The sequence below is a fragment of the Lagopus leucura genome, unplaced genomic scaffold (genome assembly GCF_019238085.1).
Source record: "Lagopus leucura isolate 7727_CA_CO unplaced genomic scaffold, USGS_WTPT01 Super-Scaffold_100001, whole genome shotgun sequence".
In the NCBI taxonomy this organism is placed as follows: Eukaryota; Metazoa; Chordata; class Aves; order Galliformes; family Phasianidae; genus Lagopus; species Lagopus leucura.
In genome coordinates this window covers 59,567,733-59,587,972 of record NW_024962262.1, presented here as the reverse complement: position 1 = coordinate 59,587,972, position 20,240 = coordinate 59,567,733, and the positions used below count along the sequence as shown (strand labels likewise).

At 36.5% G+C, this 20,240-nt stretch overlaps 1 protein-coding gene across 4 annotated transcripts in view; it reads right to left on the bottom strand.

The window, feature by feature from the left end:
• Nucleotides 1–20,240, bottom strand: part of CDKL5 (cyclin dependent kinase like 5) — a 123,824-nt gene that overhangs the window by 12,649 nt on the left and 90,935 nt on the right. For 3 of the 4 annotated variants that reach the window (XM_042867097.1, XM_042867099.1, XM_042867096.1), the window contains exons 11-16: nt 16,894–17,054; nt 14,019–15,045; nt 11,047–11,148; nt 10,694–10,799; nt 8,791–8,914; nt 716–818 (exon numbers count right to left, since the gene is read on the bottom strand). In XM_042867097.1, coding sequence (XP_042723031.1) covers nt 716–818; nt 8,791–8,914; nt 10,694–10,799; nt 11,047–11,148; nt 14,019–15,045; nt 16,894–17,054 — 1,623 coding nt within the window. The remainder of the gene's footprint in view (nt 1–715; nt 819–8,790; nt 8,915–10,693; nt 10,800–11,046; nt 11,149–14,018; nt 15,046–16,893; nt 17,055–20,240) is intronic. The other variant, XM_042867098.1, reaches the window with a different exon arrangement.

Here is a 20,240-nt window from a genome sequence, read left to right as displayed (position 1 = left end):
AGTTTAATTTACCTTTTTTTTTTTTTATTTGGACTTAATGCAAATGTCATTTTAAGTGTTTCACTGTTTCCAGAACTATCATCCAAGAATGAGGTAAGACGATGTTTAGGTTTATTTCATAGGGATTTTCATTATAAAATTTTGTGAAATGCTAACTCGCTCTGATAAAGTTGTTCTTCCCTTCCAAAACCTAGATGTAAATATGGAAAAGATAAGAGACTTACAGCAGGTGACAAAAGCCACAGTCACCAAAAACCATAAAGCATTCGCAATGGTTAAGATGCATCTCCCTTATTCCAGTCACAGGGTACAGCAACACAGAAGCTGTCATCAAGAGAGTGCCATGAAAAAGATCTTAAAGAAATCTCTTTTAAAGCAGTTTGATCACCTAATGGGAGTCTGACATTTTTCAAGCTCAGAGGACAATAACGCATTTCTACTCTTCGAATGGAGTCACCATATGCTGCGAAAGAATTTGCTGCAATATCTGCTTAAAACTTGCATCTAAATTGGATGATGAAGTATCTGAATGAATACAGAGACATATACAGCACATGTATCTGACTGTATCTGACAGAAAATAATGTAACAACACATAGCTACAGGCAGGTATGACCACAAATAATAGAAACATACTGTACTAGTCTAGCATACTAAAACAGTGCCATTTAAAATTGACAACCACATTTTCTTTTACAAATAATTGTATACTTACGGTTTGAGATTTCTTCTTTTTCTTTTTTATTGCCCTGAAAAAACCTTGCTTTTCTTTCTCCTTAAGCTGTTCAGAGTGACTGTTAAGATTTTCAGGACTTTTCCTAAACATGAGATAAGGTATTGTAAGATAGATTTTATTTTGACACTATGCAAATTCTGCAAAACAATGAGACCTTATGCCAAAGAATGAAAATTAATGATTAAAGCACTAAGATTCTTAGTACTTTAGCATTCATTGGTTCAAAGGTTACTATACAAATAACGGATAAGTTACCTTATTAAATGGAGTAGGAAGAACACAGTGTTAGGGTAAAATGATTAGCTCAAACCACTGAATAGTTATTTAGGGGAAAGACAAGCATGCATTTCTATTTTATTTTCTTTTAAGCCAGAATTTAATATTCCAACCAAAGTATTTACACCAAAGGCCTTTTAGAAAAATTAAAATCATAACTTGGAGAACATACAAATGATGAGGAAGTATAAAAGCACCGGTCCAGTTTATCCACTGCTTGGTGGAGAGCCAGGAGTTGCAAAGTTTGCCAGACAGAACCAATTTCAACCAAAATTCCTGACCTTTGCCGACATGGTTCCAAACTTATCATCAAGGAAGTCTGGGGATCTACTACAGTCCATCTCAACTTAAATGCTTCAGTTATTTTGTTACGCATGGGTGAGACAGCGCTGGCAAAAAAAGATGACCCCAGAGCGGAACTTGCCTGAAGTTGGAATTTTATTTATTTCCACCTTAGATCTTGCTTACAGCTGAATTATCCACAGCTGATAAATGGCATGCTACTTACTTAAAGCATATGCAGCAAACTATGTATGTCAAGTCCTGATATAGAGTAGAAAGATGGCTTATGTAGGACAGTGGTGAGTCAGAGCTGAATGCAGTTCTAGTGCCCTTTAAGGTATTATGAAAACTGGAAACAGCGAAGGGAAGTTTCACAGAGGTAGAAAGAACAGCCTGCATTAAAAGAGCCAGAGATTTCCAAGTCTTTAGTATGTTAAAAAACACAAACCCCAGCATTTCTAGTTTCCTTGGTTGCGGTGTGCAGGTACTTATCCAGGAAGAAATTACAGGGTACTCGATGGATCTTTAAAGCAGAGGGCAAAGACATAACAAGTAGGTACATGATGAGGTCACAGAAACCATACTGTAAATAAGGCACTGATTTTAATAATTAACCACCAGAAGTAACTCTTTAGTGAAGTAGATTGGCATCTTTTTGATAGTTTTTGAAATCTGACATTTCCAGTCAGGACTGCATAAACTCCTGCTGGGTACACTACTGGGCTTCAACCCCAGAGAAACGATGCCATTTAACGGCAACTAACACAATGGAGGCCATACTTGGTGCCCTAATAGCCCTTTTCAGCCTTGAGGTGTATGAAAACAAAAATGAAATGATTCTGCTGTCTTGCTGCAAAACCTGATGGACAACCACAGTTCTCAGGGCTCCGGATGACAAGGAAAAGCAGCTTTTCTTGAAGCAACTGTAATGTAGCGATACTTTGCTGTCTGCTATAGTTATCCTTGGATTCTAAATCTGGCTTAAAGCACTACGCTGCAAGCTGGTGATTCAGCTGCTACTACGTGCCAAGCTGACATTATTTTCCAAGCAAATGGGAAACACATAATTGGAGTGGGAATGACTAGAGAAGCCTCTCTTATTGACAAGAGTATCTTCACTCTCAAACAGTGTTTGATCAGTTCCTCGAATTCTTCCCAAAACAGTCAAAATGTTACCTGGTTCTATGGGAATGCACGCAGTGTTTAAACACTGTAATAAAGTGCAATTATTGAGTAAGATAAATGTGCGTAGGGGAAAGATTTATAGGCAGAGGAAATGATGGGAATTTTCCTAATTTAGATTTTTGTGACTTAAATCTAGATCCAAAAAACATTCAAGCATTCAATGTGATAGACAAGATGTGAAAATCTGAACTGTGAAAGTTGATGTGGGAAAAGTCTCTACTTCAGTATATAATTATTAGGTTTCTATGACATGTTATAAAGATCCTGCATTGCTCAAGATTCTTGTTTATGTTGTGTTCTTTTATGTCATGTTCCTGGATTTGGTATCATTGCATAACAGCACTAAGTTTTGTATTATTCATCTAAAGCATCAAGGAGAAAGCCCAAAAGTAAACACTACTGAAAGCTTCACAGAATTTGTCAACTCTCAAGAATGATGTTGCACAGGGAAAATAACTACTGAATTATTTACTAAATGATATTTATTTTGGGGAGTTTCATCTTCTTTAATCTATTAGGAAACCTAGAGGAAACCAAATGCCCCAGATATCTTGCTTATACTCTGAAAGTCATGTGAATGGGGCTGAGAATTGCTCACACCTTTCCCTGAAGGAGCTATTGCACACTGATGTGTGCAGACACCCCATATCATGGCCCCAGTGAAAATTACCAACCTAGAGACTATGCTGCCTATTGAAGGACCAATATCAGATTTTAAGCCCCAGCGTGATTACTCTGCATTGTTCTTTAAAATGTCAGTGCCTTGCTATGGCTATTCTGCTCCAACATCCAACCTTCAGTGGAAACAGTGTATTTTTAAAGGTGAATTTAGTCTTCAGAATAAAACCTGGGACAACTTTTGCCATGATTTCAGATTCAGTCAAGTGTAATTCTTCTATTTGGTCCAATGAACCTGGACATGAAAAGTGCTCCCAACAGTAGATGAATAGATAGAAGTGAAACTCTGTGCCATAATTCCCTCATTATGACTCCAGTGACCAGACTGGAGAAAAGTAAGGGGCTGAGAACTCTGCTCATTTTCAATTGCTGCTTACCCAAAAGGCAGTGGGTTTACACCAACGGGTTTATGTCATTAACTCCTATGACTCATACTGCAGTACAGTTGTCTGAAAAAGCATTGACCTTGAAAAGCAACTGCTTCAAAACACATGCTCATTATATCAAGAGAGCGAACATATATAGCATTACAGCAGGAAGTTTCAACACCAGGATTCTGTAAGGAGTAAAAATAGAGCAGAACGTCTGGATCGATGGGATAAAACACTGGGGTATTTTAGGCATCCCAAAAGATGGTTTTCAGACAATGGACAGTACAGGAAAAAAAAGAAAAAGGCTATCAGAAAAAAATCTCTGGTATAATCACACCGCAGATCTTACAGTGTAACTGCCAAGTCTTGGTATTTTGTATAAAGCTTCAGGTCTGGAGAGCAAGCGGTTTTACAGTGCCTCTTTTACTAGCAAGTAAGACCAGCCCTAGAGAAAAGTCCTCACTGACACAACTTGCCCTCAATCAGAAATTAAAAGCAAAATGTGCTCTTCTCTATTATTTACTCTTTTTTTTGTATGCATCTTTTGCATGCTTAGGACACATAACATAGATCACAGTGGTTCTTCTGGTCAAAGATACTTGGAAAAAGACATAGAAACAAGAGAAATTCTATGACTATTACTAGTGTTTATCACCCTTTGGGCAGGAATGGCATCCAACCCTGTGCAGGTACATCAAGGTGTAGCAGCAAACATGTGCGGGACAGGCAAGCTGCTGTGCTTTAATATAAACTTCAAAAAGAAAAGTAAGAAGCGTGCTGCATTCATGCTGCCACAGATACACCATACTGCACACAGCTCTTCTCTGAAAGCAATCCATCATGCTTCAGCTTAAGTTATTCCTCATTAACCTTAATCTCAGCAGGGAGCTGGGTCAGAAGAGTGTCACAATACCGTTCTCTGGAGAGAACCGCACACAATTACATGAGTAAGATTTGGGTCTAATGGAGGAGTTATTGAAATGTCTGAAGTTTTCGTCAAAATGAATGAACAAAATAAAAAACTGCTGGCAGTTATACAGTCACCATAAACAAAAGCAAGATAATGTCAGAGACCTCAGAAGCACCTTGGATACATAGTTTACAAAGATATCAATCCCGCAAGTTGAAGCCCATAGTAGCTTTTAGACTTATTGGTCTAAAAGCCTGGCACTGAAAGCTTGAAAAGCAATGTTCAGATTTGATCTCTGATAAGTCTTTTTTTTTTTTTTTCCATGAAAAAAGCAGGGTTTATTAGTTAGAATAAAACCCTGATCTACCATCTTATATACAGAATTCAAAGCAGAAGCCACTACAACTACTAGGATCCCCATGTTATGGCTTTACAAAAAAGTCATACATACTTTGTATGTATATATACATCCTTTACATGTATTCATACACATAGACATCTTATACTCCTCCCATAGCAACCCCTCAACATCAGTAAGAAAAAAAAACGTGGAAATACTTGGTTTCATAAACTTGTAGTTCATCAGACTTATTTCTCAGACAGAATATCGATGACTACAAATTGTGGAAGGCTTCCTTGCAAATAACATTACATTTCATTACCCAGTTTTAGTACAAAACAAAACCCACTGATGACCAGGGAAGGGACAGGGAGGAGGCACTGTTCAGTAGAAGAAAGCCTACATGCACTGGCAGGGAGGCTGAGGTGCAGCCAAACGGCTGAAAAAAGCAAACATAGCAGATGACAACGCACGTGCCATAATCTTGGAAAGGAAATGTCAGAAGGAAAGTGACACTGTTTGGAAGGTGAACATCTTCAGGCTATGCTGAGCAGATTCCTAAAGCCTCCACCCACACCAGTGTAACACACTACTGATTTTTAAACTTGCAAACTACAAATTTGGAATTTTTTTCTCTATTTTTAGATGAATTCTAGGGATCTTTAAATGAACTGGAGTGAATTTGTAATGCATGAATATTCATACTGCAGACAGTCAAACTAGCTTTCAGCTGCCTTGTTCAGGTGTTGGTAACCTTCTAGTTTCAGGGAACTCAGTGTGACTATATTTTCACATTGACGCTGAAACAGCAATATTAAAGGCAGCTGGGTCACATCTGTAACATATATACTGTTTTGGAGTCCTGACAACTAACGACAGGTAAGAGTAAGCCGCTGACACTCCTAAGAATAGGATGTTCTTCTCTTTGTTCTTGAGTCACAGAGTGTTTGTGTGCTTATTTGTTTGTACACATCTAGAAAATAATTACATGCATTCCTCCTTTTTATTTTCTGCAGGCAGATACGACATATTCTAGCTGTCACAGAACAAATAAGCTTTAATGGACAAAAAAGATCTATGCAAGAAAGCTTTCCAAAAGTTTCCAAATATCTTGCAAGCAATCAAGCATTTCCAGTATGATGTGTGATACTGCACATAGAGTTTATTCCAAAGAGATATTTAGAATGATAATAATGCAAAGCTAAGGGTAACACATGTCAGCATTTTGGTACACTAGCAGAACAAGGTTAAGCATCTTGCCTATTACCTACTAGTTTTGCTCAGCTCAAGATGAAACTTGCACAACTTTGTACAACAAAAGAGAATTAAACATCTATGCTCGTTCCTAAAGATGGAATACTAAGCAAGCTTAAGGTCATTCAGGGGAAACTAAACTCAAGCAAAAAGATTTTCTAGAAAGATGTAAAATACACCTTTTTTCCCCCAAATCAGATTCTCAAAAGTTGCAAAATAGTAATATAATAGTAAAATAGTAATTTAATAGTAAAACCTGATCACAGAAGTAGAGTTTATAACATCTTTATTTTAAAGAGGCAGGATAGCGGGGACAGAGTGAAGAAATGCACACAAAGACAAGGGAACATTTGTGACAATTCAGTCTAGCAAACATTCACAAAATCCTTGACAGAAGAAAGGTAACACAGAGCAATAGTAGGAGAGGAGCAATATTTTACAGCAGTGGCAAGTCTGAGTGGAATACATGTCACTCGTAATCTGAGATGAATTGTCACGTACCAGTTATGTATGTCTTTCAGACATCAAATGTGTACTTCATCATAAAATTGATGTAAGCAAAAATCACAATCCATTAGAGCTTTCAACATTTTCATAAGCATTTGCACAACTTCTATACAGAAAATTAAGTAGAGGAACACAGACTCTACATCACTCAGGAATCTGCATTTACGGCACAAAACAATTTTGCAACAACATTAGACCATTGCCAGGACAGCTTGCACAGAGCAACAGGTAGAGCTGGGCAGGAAACATTTCAGGAAAACTGGGAGTAGGGAAAGGAAAGAGAGAGAGGAATGCATCCCAAAGTTAACTGACTGTTGAGGGCATTGCATTCTTTCCATTTCACAAGACTAAATGATTATTCTGTGGGTTTTTCTCTCAAAGGAGCTGTTCCACTTTGTGGAAATATCTGAGTATATGAAACGAAGCAGGGACTTAAATCTAACTCTCTCAAAGTTAACTAAGGGTCTTTTTCACTAGGCTATACTCTGCATCTCTGTGGCTCTTTTCTTATTTCAGCAAGATGAAATTTCCAAAGGAGAATATATTCAGGGTAAAAAGAAAACGTGCTTTAACTTCTGTTTCGGGGCATTCACTCGTTAGATCCAAGATCTCAGTTCAAGTCTCTGGTTTAAATAACAAAGAACAAAGACCTTGCACTTGAGTTCTTCACATGCCAAAAAATAACGCTGACCCTACAGTACTCATTATTTTGAGTATTTCTCTGGTTTTGACTGGCAATTAAATCCTGGAACTGAAGGCTCTTTCCAAAAATTTTTAGTTGATATTAGTCTGTTCCTTTGAAAAGTTTTCATTTTGGTAATTTGTAATTGTAAGGAAAATAAATACTTGGTCAAAAAATTCCCAACCAGCTCTAATAACATACGTTATTATTTCAGTTCAGAGTTGGAATAACATTACATGTTCCTTTGCAATAACCACATAATAAAAGGTAATATATTACTGAATGACACAGTAAGGAAAACAAGATTCCAGTTGTCTTGTTGTATGCAAGGTAAGAAGATTCAAATATGAAGGACAAGAAAAGATGTAAAAAGCTTCAACAGTGAAAACAAAGACCTTATTTAGCAACATAAATTACAACAATGGCACCACCTTCTTACATAAACGACCAGATCCCCAAATTAACTTTCAAACAAAACTCATGTAGGTGGAGCTACTGAAGGACAGCAAGCAGATTCTAGAGAATCAGAGCAGGTGACAAGTGTTCTGGAGTAAACATCTTCCACTGCTGACATGGGTACAGAACCCGAACAAAAGCTGAGATACCATTTGTTCGTGTCCCTCCTCCTTTCTTTTTTAAGCAGATAATTCACGGATTGTTCACATGAAAATACAGTATGTTAACAAACCACTGAAACAGTTTTTTAGCTAGCATAATTTTATCACACTTTCAGAGAGCAGAGTTTCAGAGAATGGTACAAAGTACACTTTAGACATGAGAATGCATACGGTCCCTCCCAACAATCCTTTGAAACCGTTTGCTTATTTTCATTCACTGTGCTTTATTGTGATTGAACGAAGTAGAACATGGAGACTATTTCAGAACTATATAGCTCTCACAGTAAGAAAATTAAGATGTTTCCCTTTAAGCCCTGCAAAGCTACACATATGCCGCCATTCTATTAGAATAATTAGAGTTAACTGCTCTATGTTATACAATAGCATCATGTGATACTTTCAAATCTTTTAAAATCAATATACACCACTCAGATGTTGCTTTAGCCAATTTCTCATAGAATGTGCTCAATTCCTTCTGTGATGCACAAGCAAAGAAAGCAGCAGTCCCCACTGCAGGGTGAACACTGTATTCTTCATTAACAAAGTCCTATTCTATATATGGAAACATGCATTTTTATATATATGGTTTTTACATTTGTAAATTTGACAATTCATGCTTTTAGAATCCACAGATGAAGCTATGGGTTTGCTATATCAAGCACTTTGTATTATCGTTAACCAGAGGCTGATAATGGAAAAAAACAAACAAGAAAGAGCAGACAAAAGAGCACCATTTCTCATGCATTCAATGCGATAAAGTATTTCTTGTTGCTCAAAAGGGCACAGCAAACATGCAATGTCATGTCAGTACAGTCAGAGGGAGCACTAAAGAAAGCATGAATATACAATAACAAATTTTGAAAAAAAATCTTGTAGGTTTTTTTTTTCTCCTCTTAAAAATCCTTTTTTTTCCCCTGCCATTCTCTACACATCTGTGTAAATAACAACTCACCAGGTATCAAAGGTGGTTTGTCTCTTTGAGTGGTTTGCCACCGTGCTGCTGTCTGCTGGTAGTACAGAAGCTCTGTTTGACACATTGTTTTCTATGTACGTGCTGTCTGGACGTGGAGATGGAACTGAACAGAGAAAGAGCAAAAACTGTATACTGAGCTCTGCCAAAAATCACATCTTTGAGTTGTATGATTTCTTTCTACCTCTTCTACAAAAAACAAACGAAGTGGCAGTTGCGCTTTATGTAAGAAGCACAGAAAAGTACTTCTTAACTTTTACAGTTTGGAAAGCCATTGTTTTATAATAATTGCAAGGTAATATTGTAAAATGATGGCATCACTAGAACTTGGTAAGATATTCCAAACATCATCTGCAAGTGCGACTGATAGTTAAAAACAGGAAATAGAATACAAGGCTGGATTACTGGTATTAAAGACACAAAACACTACAGCTCACCCTTTGTCTTAACACAAGCCTTAGGTACAAAACAAAACATTAGTCTTAAAAAAAATTAGATTTAATGTAACTAGCAGTAAGAGATTACTTATAAAAAATGAAGGGATAAAATCAAATGTGTTTTTTAAACAAAAATACTGTACTTTTGAAAACATTCTATACATACCTAAAGTACAAATTTGATATCAGAATTACAAATAACATCAGAAATATATGCAGTGGATTAAAACTGATCAGACACTAGTAGCAGCACTACTGTACTATCAAAACTGAATTGTTAATTTTTGATTAATTTCTAGTACAAAAGCACATGCCAGTGAACTCTATTTGAAGTCAGTACTTAATCATTGAGTCAATAGGAAGTCATGGTGTTTCACAGTAAGTTTTTCTTTCAGTAACTTTTACATATACTTTGAATACGTGTATACTTTGAATATAATACCACTTCTCCAGTGAAGCAGTTAAGTCTGTGCATTAAAATAAGGTTGTTTGCTATATGTAGTTAAATAATTGCAATGGGACACTGACAAGGATTGGCAGAACTGAACATGGCTAAAGCAGGTCATCTGCCAATTGATCAACCTGAAGAGGATCAGAGAGAGACTGGTAACTCTACTTAAGGTTATTAGGTGACTCATAATCGAATTTTAGCTGATTGTGCCTACTTAAGGTTCAGGGGAGCCCCACAAGCCTCCTAATATTCATAGGACAGTAATTAGCTTGTCATCCTTGTTCTTCTCAAAGGGATTACCCAGGTTTAGCTATGAGACAGCTGCTCACAAATCACTGTCCTTATTGTACCATACCAGAACAGTATCTATTCATGTATACACACACATGCACATGCACCCACGTGTATATATATATAGGTACTTATGTACATTAACACGCTCCTGTTTTATTATTTATTCTCAATTGGGCTTACATAACCGTGCTTTTACTTGTTGAAACCCTGAATTTTAGTAAACCTGCACAAAAGATACAAATGTAAGTTTCAACGAATGAATGAATGGCACTGGAAGATCCATATACCATATTACCTAAGACAAATCAGCATGTCAGTGTGTCACAAGTAGAAAGGTGTTCAGATTTAATATTAGTAAGAATTAAAAGTACAAATTGATATTTAAAAAAATAAGGAGCTCACTCTAGCAATTTTCATTTATTTTGTTCAACTTTCCCTAATAAGTTATCTTCTGGTTTACAAAGAACTACACTGAATATGCTTTTAAATATGCAAAAATACTTTTTGCACAAATTGAACACTAATGCAATGACTACATACAACTGAATAGGTCAGTCTAGTATCTGAAAGCGTGGTAACAATTCTTTCTCCAATTGTTTTTTTAAAATGGTTCACCTTAGTTCTCCGCACCAACTTCCACTACTTCATTTATATTCCATGTTAAAATTCTTGTTTAATTTTTAAAGATGCACCATAAAATTACCTCTGTAAAAACTGCCAACTCTTCTGGGAACAGCTTCATTATACAGAATTCTATTTTCCTTAGTAGATGCTCCATCTTCTGTGTGTGGATCATGATATGCTCCACCCTAGACAAAAGAACAGTCAGCTATTTAAAATGAAAGGCTGTGTTTTTAACTAACATACATAGGAATAAACTCTGAATTTTACTACAGACAGTTTTCATTTCATGCTATGAAAAACTGCCAGTCTCAAACCACATACCCCATAATCAATAATTATTTGGTTTTGTTGTTCCATTCACTTTTTCCAAAATGGCATTAACAAAATTTTGCCTCTTAATTGTAATTTTAAGGACTTTAGCATGATTCAGACCTCAGATTTTCGCCGTGAATGAAATGCAGCTGTAACATCTCTGGAGGAATCTTTTACTGGAGGTCTTGTTAAATTTGTTTCTGATGGAATCTGGTCACTCTGCTAACGGCAAATTTTAAAAAAATAAACAAGAAATGCATGTAATTTGTGATTATTGCAACACCAAAGCACTATCTCTTAACAGCTGTTATACAGTAGTACCTACAGGAGCCAGCAGTCACAAAATTAAGAGGCATCCCGAAACTAAGAAATATATAAGCTGAATAGGTAGGTCAGACAGGATAGCAAAAGTACATCACCAGGATAGCAGAAGTACATCACCATCTCTAATTAATCTATGTTTTCGAATAAAAACTTCCTGGAAGGTACGTCAAATAAAAACTTAACTACTCCCTCATAAACGACCATATATGCATGGAATTGGCCACCAAATATGACTTAATTCCTTTCTTAAATGAACCAGAAGCTGTGACTCTTTCTGCAGTAAGGACCAGATAAAATTCAATACTCTAAGACCTCCCAGGAAACCCGGAAACATTTCCAAAATTTGCTTTGTCTTTCATTAATAAAGATCTGAACTCACTGCCATCAATAATATAACTCCTAAAACTGTGCCAAGATGATAAATGCAACTAAAACAATGGTTTAAATCACAGATTGCTTCAGCAAAATTTGAGTTTGATAAATTTGATTAAATTATGACTTAAGGCACTTCCTGTTGGTTAGCATTTAAGTCATAAATATAAGACAATAGTAGCAACTTGTACTAGAATTTATTCTGCCTACCGCTTTGTGTACATTTAACTTAAAAAGAGCCCTTAAGAAAACACTGTTGTAACTGAGACTTGGAAAGTTTAATGCACTGAATGCAAGTAAGATTTAAACCTAGCAAACAAAGAATGATTTTCTTTAAAATGAATTATTAGTGGCTTAATGGAATCTACAAACAGGGAAGTAAGGACATTTCACAAAATATGAGCCCAGAGAGACAACAGTAGCAAAGAAAACCAGTAGAACTGAATGGAAAAATTTACTAGGAAAATAATACAGATTCTTTGACAACCTTTGTATTTTTCCTGAAGTTTTGAGTTCACTATGGCTGAAGAAAGTGAAGTTTTCTCATTTGTAATACAGCATGTGGCAAGAAAAAGGGATAGGAAAGGATTCCTATCTGAAATTCCTATCAGAGTCATACAAATATTGTAATTTTAATTCTGATTTGTGATCGGAAATCGTGAAAAAGAAGGAAAACAGACAAAAACACTTTGCGAACGTACAGACTTGCCATGTATTTCAAAAGAGTATTTTTCCCTTCAGGTTTCTGCTGGTTGAAATATGGCCTTAAAACAATGAATTGAAGACTTAAGTTTAAAAACCACTGACCAAAAAAGATAAAGGTGAATTCTTTACAAATGATTAGACATTCCAAAGCAAACCACAATGAACAAAACTATAAGCATTAGGATGTATAACAATTTTTCTAATTGAAATAAAGTTTTTCAAGTAGCTGTCAAAAGACAAAGAATGATCTGATAATAGGAATTAAAATTAGAATTAATTATCAATTTAATATCTGCTAAATAATTCAGGAAAAGATCCAAATATTAAAGAATACAAGGCAGTGTCAGCTTTTATTATCAAAATGTCAAATGTTGCTATTACTGCCTTTCTACAATCATATTGTGAAGAAAAGTAACATTTAATTCGACTGAAATGAGAGAGAGAAAAAAATGATTAAGCACAAGAAATAAAATCTTATTTTAAAGCAGAGCTTCTGTAATTCCTTCTAAGTAGCCATTTTTCTTTAAATTCTCTTCTTTTATGAGATTTTTTTCTTCTTATAACGAATAATTCTCATAATTCTGAACGGAAGAGACATACTGAATACAAAAATAATGTATTAGTAACGCGCTTTTAAATATATAAAAATGCCTTGTCTATACTTTCTTCTGTTGAAGAGCCATCCAGTACGTGAAAACTCTTTTTTTATGATTGCATACAAGTCTACTATGTGTATTTATTATGTAAACTGAAGAGGCTGAGGCTTTTAGTCTTTTTCACTATCATTTTTAGACTTTCAATAATATATGTACATCTGACTTTCTGCAGTTTGTCAACAAAACTGAACAAGAATTTTGAAGTCACTTTATGACATAAACGTGTATTAAAAAAACCAAATGCTAATTTTATTTACATTTATGGTTTGGATCAATGGCACAGCAATCTAAGGATATGGGGACATTCGTCTTATGCAAAACCTTAAAAAATTCACAACTATTGTATTAGGAAAGTAAATCAACACTGAAACTGGCCCTTTCTCCACACTGATGAAGTAATACTCATAACAAAATATCGTAAGATAAGTAATGACAGTCACTATAGCACTGCTAAGGCTTCAGTTCACTGGTGGCTTCTCCCAGAAAAAAATCTCTAGCCTGTTCCAGTTATTTATCATACTAATCAAGAGGAATAGTGCAGTTTTTATATCCCTCTAGCAAATCATGACATTTCATCAATAATGTCATGCTATAAACAAGTGAAAAAGCTCACTTCAAAATTTAAGATTGCTATTCAAAACAGAAAGGCATACTAGTAAAGTTAAATAAAACACAAACGAGAAGGTTAATTAAGGAAAACCAATACAATAAAAATGACATTAGAAAACATAACAGACTAGGAGCTACAAATTAAATGTTAACTTCACAGACATTTTTTCTGTTCTCACATTTCAGTACACTATAAAAATAGCTGTCATAGTCCAATCATTATTAGCTTTAACGTGGTCTCATTTTGCACTCCAACTACTTAGCGTCTTTTTGGTTTTTTTGGTCTCACATTCCTTGCCTTACAGCACCATAGAAGAATAACTATAAGCAAACAAAGAAACAGAAGAGAGAAAGCAGGACACTGTCCCCACATGAAATAAGGAGAGGAAGGTAAGTCTTCCATAACAGGTGATATTTTGAACTAACCCTATTAGTATCTTCTGTACAGTCTTCTCGTGAAGAGCCAACAGACCTTGTGAGTGACTTATGCTGCACCTGTGGAGATAACAGTTGCAGGCTGTTTGCTCTGGCTGCCATCCCTTGCCCTACGCTTAAGCCACCCTCTGAGCCCTTTGACCTCACTCTGTCCCGGCTCACATACATAGAGTGTCTATGAGGGCGCTGTTGTGAAGAGAAAGGACTGGTATAACCTAGGCCATAGGAAAAAGATTCGTGCGGAGCAGAGAGCGAGTGGGAATGGCTTCCATCCATGTGATCTGGCAGTTTCAACTCCTCCATTGTTTTGGAGTGCCTGGTTGAAGGTCTTCGGGTGTCCAGAGTGCCCTCGCTGCGGTTATTCCTCCCAGAAGGGCTGAGCAAAGTTCTGTTATCGCTATGGCGGGGAGCGGTTGGACTGGTAGGAGAGTTCAAGTCCATGCAGCTGGATGGAAAATAGCGACTGCTGTTTGATTCAGCAGCTTGAGCCCTAGCCTCAGATAGGTTGCCCACGGATTTCGAGTCTGTCAGAACCCCATGGCTCTTTGACTTTGTCCGATACGAAGGACTCTTAGAAGACTGTGGAATGGTATCAATGTAGCTGTGGCGACTATGCTTATCGCCGGGCTGCAGCGTCCCAGTTTTGCTCTGAGACGTTTCCATAAATGAGTGCCGGTTCTGCTGAGATCTGGTGTTAGACTTCAGGTACTTTGTGCCTGGACCTTCAGAACTTTTTGGGTCCACGTTGAAATCAAATTCTGTTTTTGCCTTTGTCTCCTTTGGACTAAGAAGATGTGGCATGTTATTGTTGGCTAGATCTTTATTGCCAGATCCAGGCTGGTTGCTTGATTTCTTCGCGTGCATTGGGCTATGTGCAGCTGCAGAAAGGTTTCCATTTAAAAAGCTTTCATTTGCTGGAAGACCTTCTTCTCTTGGCCCGCCAACCCCTAGTGTCTGTATATCCTTGCTGTTTGATCTGTGGTGTGACTGCAAAGCAGAACTTTTGCTGGCTTGATTTCTACATTAAAATGCATAAAGAAGCATTAATATACCAGATTACATATTCACATATTAGTAACTTCAACAAATGTGCACTCACTTTAAATGGGAGTTGCCACTTTATAACACAAAATTAGTAGTAAGATCAAAAACTTCTGCTCATTGCAGAAACTGTGAACTAGGAACCAGAAACTCCATTAGAATAACAGATTTTCAAGTGTCAGTATATTGGTTTTTATTGGTTACATCCTAAGGGACCAACTCAATTTTAGTTAAAGGATTCTGCTAGTGAAAAAAAAAAGGAAATATAAAATCCAATTATAAAAATTCCAACTTTCCAATATATATATTTAAATATTTACCAATTTGTACTATATTTGTAATCGCTACTCTAAGCACTATTACGAAAATTAGCTGCAGATCCACTGAAGGAATTGGTAAACACATCCAGCATATCAAAGTTAAAGTGGAACAATCAAATATGTCAATGCTGCCAAAAAGCCTTGTACAATCAGTGCTCCAGGCTACATAATGTATGTCTGAGGCAAGTGGAGACAGAAGAGAGAGAACAGAAGCTATTGCGCTGGTCAAAGCCATTCAGATGGACTGATTCCAAGGTCTGTGCAGCCTGGTAAGCTCTGTAACACCAAGTCAGGAATACCACAGGAACACCGACTTTTGCAGAAATCAGATTCTACAGCATAAAAGCAGATCTGCTCAGGGGCCTATCTTGGCCCTAAAACAGCGCAGCTGCAACTGAGCAGTGCTGTGGCTATGCTTATTAGCCTTGATGGACATAAGCTGGCTTAAAGCTGAGTAAATGTACTTATTTTTAAATCAGTTCTATCATCATCTAACTCAGATATATTACTGAGGTATAAACTAAGAGCTGACAGTACTGATGAATTTGTACATTTGTGGATCTTATTAGAAACTATTATTGGATAATGCTAGTTATTTTTATATTAAGGATTTTTGTACTACCCACTTCCAGTGATCTAATGATATGCTCAATTACAATTTCAAGAAATTAAGAAATACCAGCACCAGTAAGTATGCATAGCAGCAGCCAAAACATTTCAGTAACCATTTCAGAAAACATGCAGGATACAGACGTCACGTTCCCAAATTTTAAAGTGAGGAATGCTGTTTTTTTAAATCTCACTGGAAGAACTAAAGAAAAACCTGGCTAGGATTAAAAGACACTGTAGTTCTGCATACTTCAGAGGATGGCCTTTAGGAAAGCTTTTGTCAAAGGAATGCGATGAGTCTCTTTCTACTAAAGTATTTTATCCACCAGAAAACCTGGTTTGTTGACGTACTGAGATCAGGTGGCTTCTCTCAAGCTATGTGGGTCCAACAAAGGAGTTAGTGAGCAAATACATCCTGTTTTAAGTTCAAGTAGACTAGACTCAGTTCACAACCACAATTGCAGACAAAATTCTGTTTATCCTTACTGTGGAGCATGATCAACGCATTTTTGTTTTCTGTAGCGACACCTCCAAACCACAGAATTCTTGCTATTGTTCAGAAAAGAAGCTAACTTTTTTAAGGTGAGTAAGCCAAATTATTTTCTTATCGTCATGTGAGAAAAAACTTTTACTTTTTTTTCTTTTTTTAAATCCCCAGATGCATTCAGCCTGATGAATATAGCTAACAAAAAATTTCAGCTTGAATAACTGTAATAATAAAACTATGTCTGCCTTCTTTGTTCAGTGAAGCAGCATGGAACAGCATATACATTGCAATGTACTTAAACTACAAAATAACTAATTTTCTTGAAGATAATATTCTGTGTAAGCACTGTTGCAACTTACTCATTAACACAGAAAATATCAGTGTTTAAGGGTCAAACGACTACGTTTACCTGTTAGATAATGTGTTGCTGTCGACGTGGTAAGGCTTTCTTTTAGCTGACCGTGAAGGTGAGCTTCCACAGCGATCCAAGAGTCTTTGTGTTTGAAATGAAGGATGGTTCAAACATTGTTCTGTCAAGTATCTGTCTGCTGGATCTAACTTCAGTAAGTTCTTTGGAAAATAAATCCGAAAGTTTAAATGTTACTATCCGTATTTGTGTCAACAACAATAAAGTAAAATAAAGAACGTTAATGGAATAGCTTTTTAATCTCCAGACCGTCTGTGATTACATGTGGGTACCAGAATAATTTCATACTGCATTTAAATACACATGATACAAAATGAAGACTTTCAGAAGTATTATATTCTAAGGAACATAAGGGAACATACTCACACGCTATAAATTTGCGCTTAACATGTTTAAAACAAAAAAAGATGTAAATGGAAAACTATACATGTACCTATATATATATAGATGTTAAAAATATGTGATTTTAAAGATACTTTTCAGGACATACAATAAAACATTATTAAAACAAAGAGTATTGAATTACCATTACTATAATACTGCCAACGAAACAGGCTTAACAAAAAGAACACGCATACACGAGCAGTATTAAATGTTCAAAAATTCCTTTACAGTGTATAATTTTTAAAAACATATACAAATGTGAGTTGGTTTTTATTTCAGTAAAGGTTCAAGTTCATTCGTGTTTTTAAAGGATCATCTAAACTGTTTACAATGTACTCAGAATAACATGTGCCTTATGATTCCATTAGATCAGCTGTGATTCTGAACATACTGACTTTTCTGACACACAGAGAACACCTAATCACAAAATCAAAAAACAATTTGCTGATTTTGATAACTTCTAATGTTTCCTTGCAGAAATGGGACCACACGTAACACATCTTGGATGCGTGACCGTCAGCAAGGATGAAAGTTTGAATGGCCATTGAATAAAAACAGCAGCTCTTTTTTAAGGGCTGTATTGGTTGAACAGAGAATAACTCTGTGTGCACACACGCGCAATGGCTATCTGTATATGCATTAATATAATATTCATCCACTTGACCACAAACTAGTTTTCCCTACACAGGATCCCTGCACACCAAAATGGAAAAAGCGTCTGGCATTCCTGTGCAGTTCAGTCATACAGTATGCAGTATCTGCCTTTCTCAGGTGACAAGCTGTGTACTGAACGATTCATTTCTTCTTTCCTTATTTCTTTGTGGCACTCATCACTACTGCGATACAAGTGGCCCACTTATGGATGGTCATAGGCTTACCTCAAGTGCCTTGTAAACTAACTTGCAGAAGCTGGAGCACAAGCAAGGAAAACTAAAGCCCATAGGCAATCATAGGGCTCAGAAACTGACTGGAATCACAGAGCAGTGGTGGCGAACAAGGCTGATGGCTGGGTCATGGTCACTTATGGGTATGGCTGGCATCAGAAGCTAGGAGGTAGTGAAGAAGAGGAGTAGCACTCCAACTAAACTGGTTCCTAATTTTTACTGAGTGACAGCACGAGACTAAAGGTATACCCACTCAGAATCTGGGTCAGGGTTAGAAGGGAAAACCAATATTTGTGGTGTTACAGCAGGGATTTGCTATCAGCTACACATCTAAGATAAAGAGGATGACTCCTCCTACAACAAGAAGCAGAGTATAGCTCCTCATCCTCACAGCAGACTTCAACTACTCAGGAGACTTCTAGACTACGTTGGTAGCATTTTCTAATTTAACTGCTGGAGAGGCAAACCAAACAAGAGTTAGTGGGCCTTCACTTTACTTGACTTGCTGTTCACTGACAGTAAAGTACTGGAGGCTAATCTGATCACAGAAGACAGTCTGAGATGTAACAACCCTGAGGGGTTTATCATTAGGATTCAAATGAAGGGTGAGACAGTTAAGCATCAGTGACAGGACCCACAACTTTAAGACTGCAGACTTTGACTTCTGTAGGGGGATTCCAAGACAATCTCCTGAAAAACTGCCATCTGAAGACAGCTGTCCAAGAAAACTTCCTGAGTGCAGGAACAAAACATCTCACCGGCCATCACACTGCAAAATGTCAAGCATGCTCAGCTTGACAAAATTGGGAGTTTTTTAATGAAGAAAAACTCAAAATAGGCGATGTGTAAGAAATTAAGCCAAGGACAACACAGAAAGAGCATAAACGCACTGCTTCGGTATAATGGATGACATAAGGAAGGCTGAAGACCAACTACAGTTAAAGCAAGCGTAAAACATATATACATTATTCAGGTATTCTAGCAGAAAATGGAAGCACAGGGAAAAAAAAAAAAAAAAAAAGGTGTGCTGATGAACAAAGGAGAAACTGAATGACAGATTATATGAATAAGCATGAAATATTCAACTTCTTTTTCTCCCAAGTCATCATATTCAAATTTCCAAGCGCATGCTTGCAAAAGAACATGATTTGTGAAGAGAGGAGCAGCAAAGCAACAGCAGCAAATGAATGACTCTTCATTAATCTAGTCCAGAAATGCTCTCTAAATGTTGATATATACAGATCTAGAGATACATATGTCAGTGCTAGCTGACATAAATTGGGGCATGAATTATTCAGTAATCTAGTAATCAGAACTGAGCTCCTTGGGAATGCAGATAACAAGGAACATAGCAACTGTGAATAACTGCCAGACTGTCCAGTGCCTGGGGAAGAGAAAGGCACATAGCAAAATATGTAGAGCATTTGCAGCATGCAACTTAACCACAGGTGCTTTCTGTTCTTTTATTCTAAGTCTCCTGCTCATTCTTTAACAATGTTTCAACTTCTCAACTGTGTAATGTAGATCAAACAAAATAGCCCCTCCACAGGATCCCTGACCTTTTCTCACCGTATATAGAGTGATTAGGACAAAAAATTTTAAAAAATTTTTGTAAATTAAAAAAAAAAAAAAAAAAAAAGGGATTATTTAGAAATCTGTTTCCTTAACATTTGATGCTTCATTTTGCAACTCATCTTTTATATCACATCAGAAGAACCCAAAAGACATTGCCATGTAACATATAAAATTAGTGTAAAATGAAAAAAAGAAAAAGCAATCCCCAGCACGTGTTATGTTATGAGGAACCATCTTGAAATGGCAGTTGAGCAATATGTGCTACTACAGCTTGAGTTACAGTTAATTATAGTGCTGGGGGAAAAAAAAAAAGTTTATGTGAACTAGAAAATAGAATACATTCATTCCAAACATAATTTTTGTCACTGTGAATCTCCTTCAGTTTTCTGTGGCTGAAATAACAGAAGGATTGTACTACAGCTCACCATAGTGAAGTTTTGACATTGTTCAGCCATTCTGAGGAAAGCAGGCTTTTCCTGGACCACT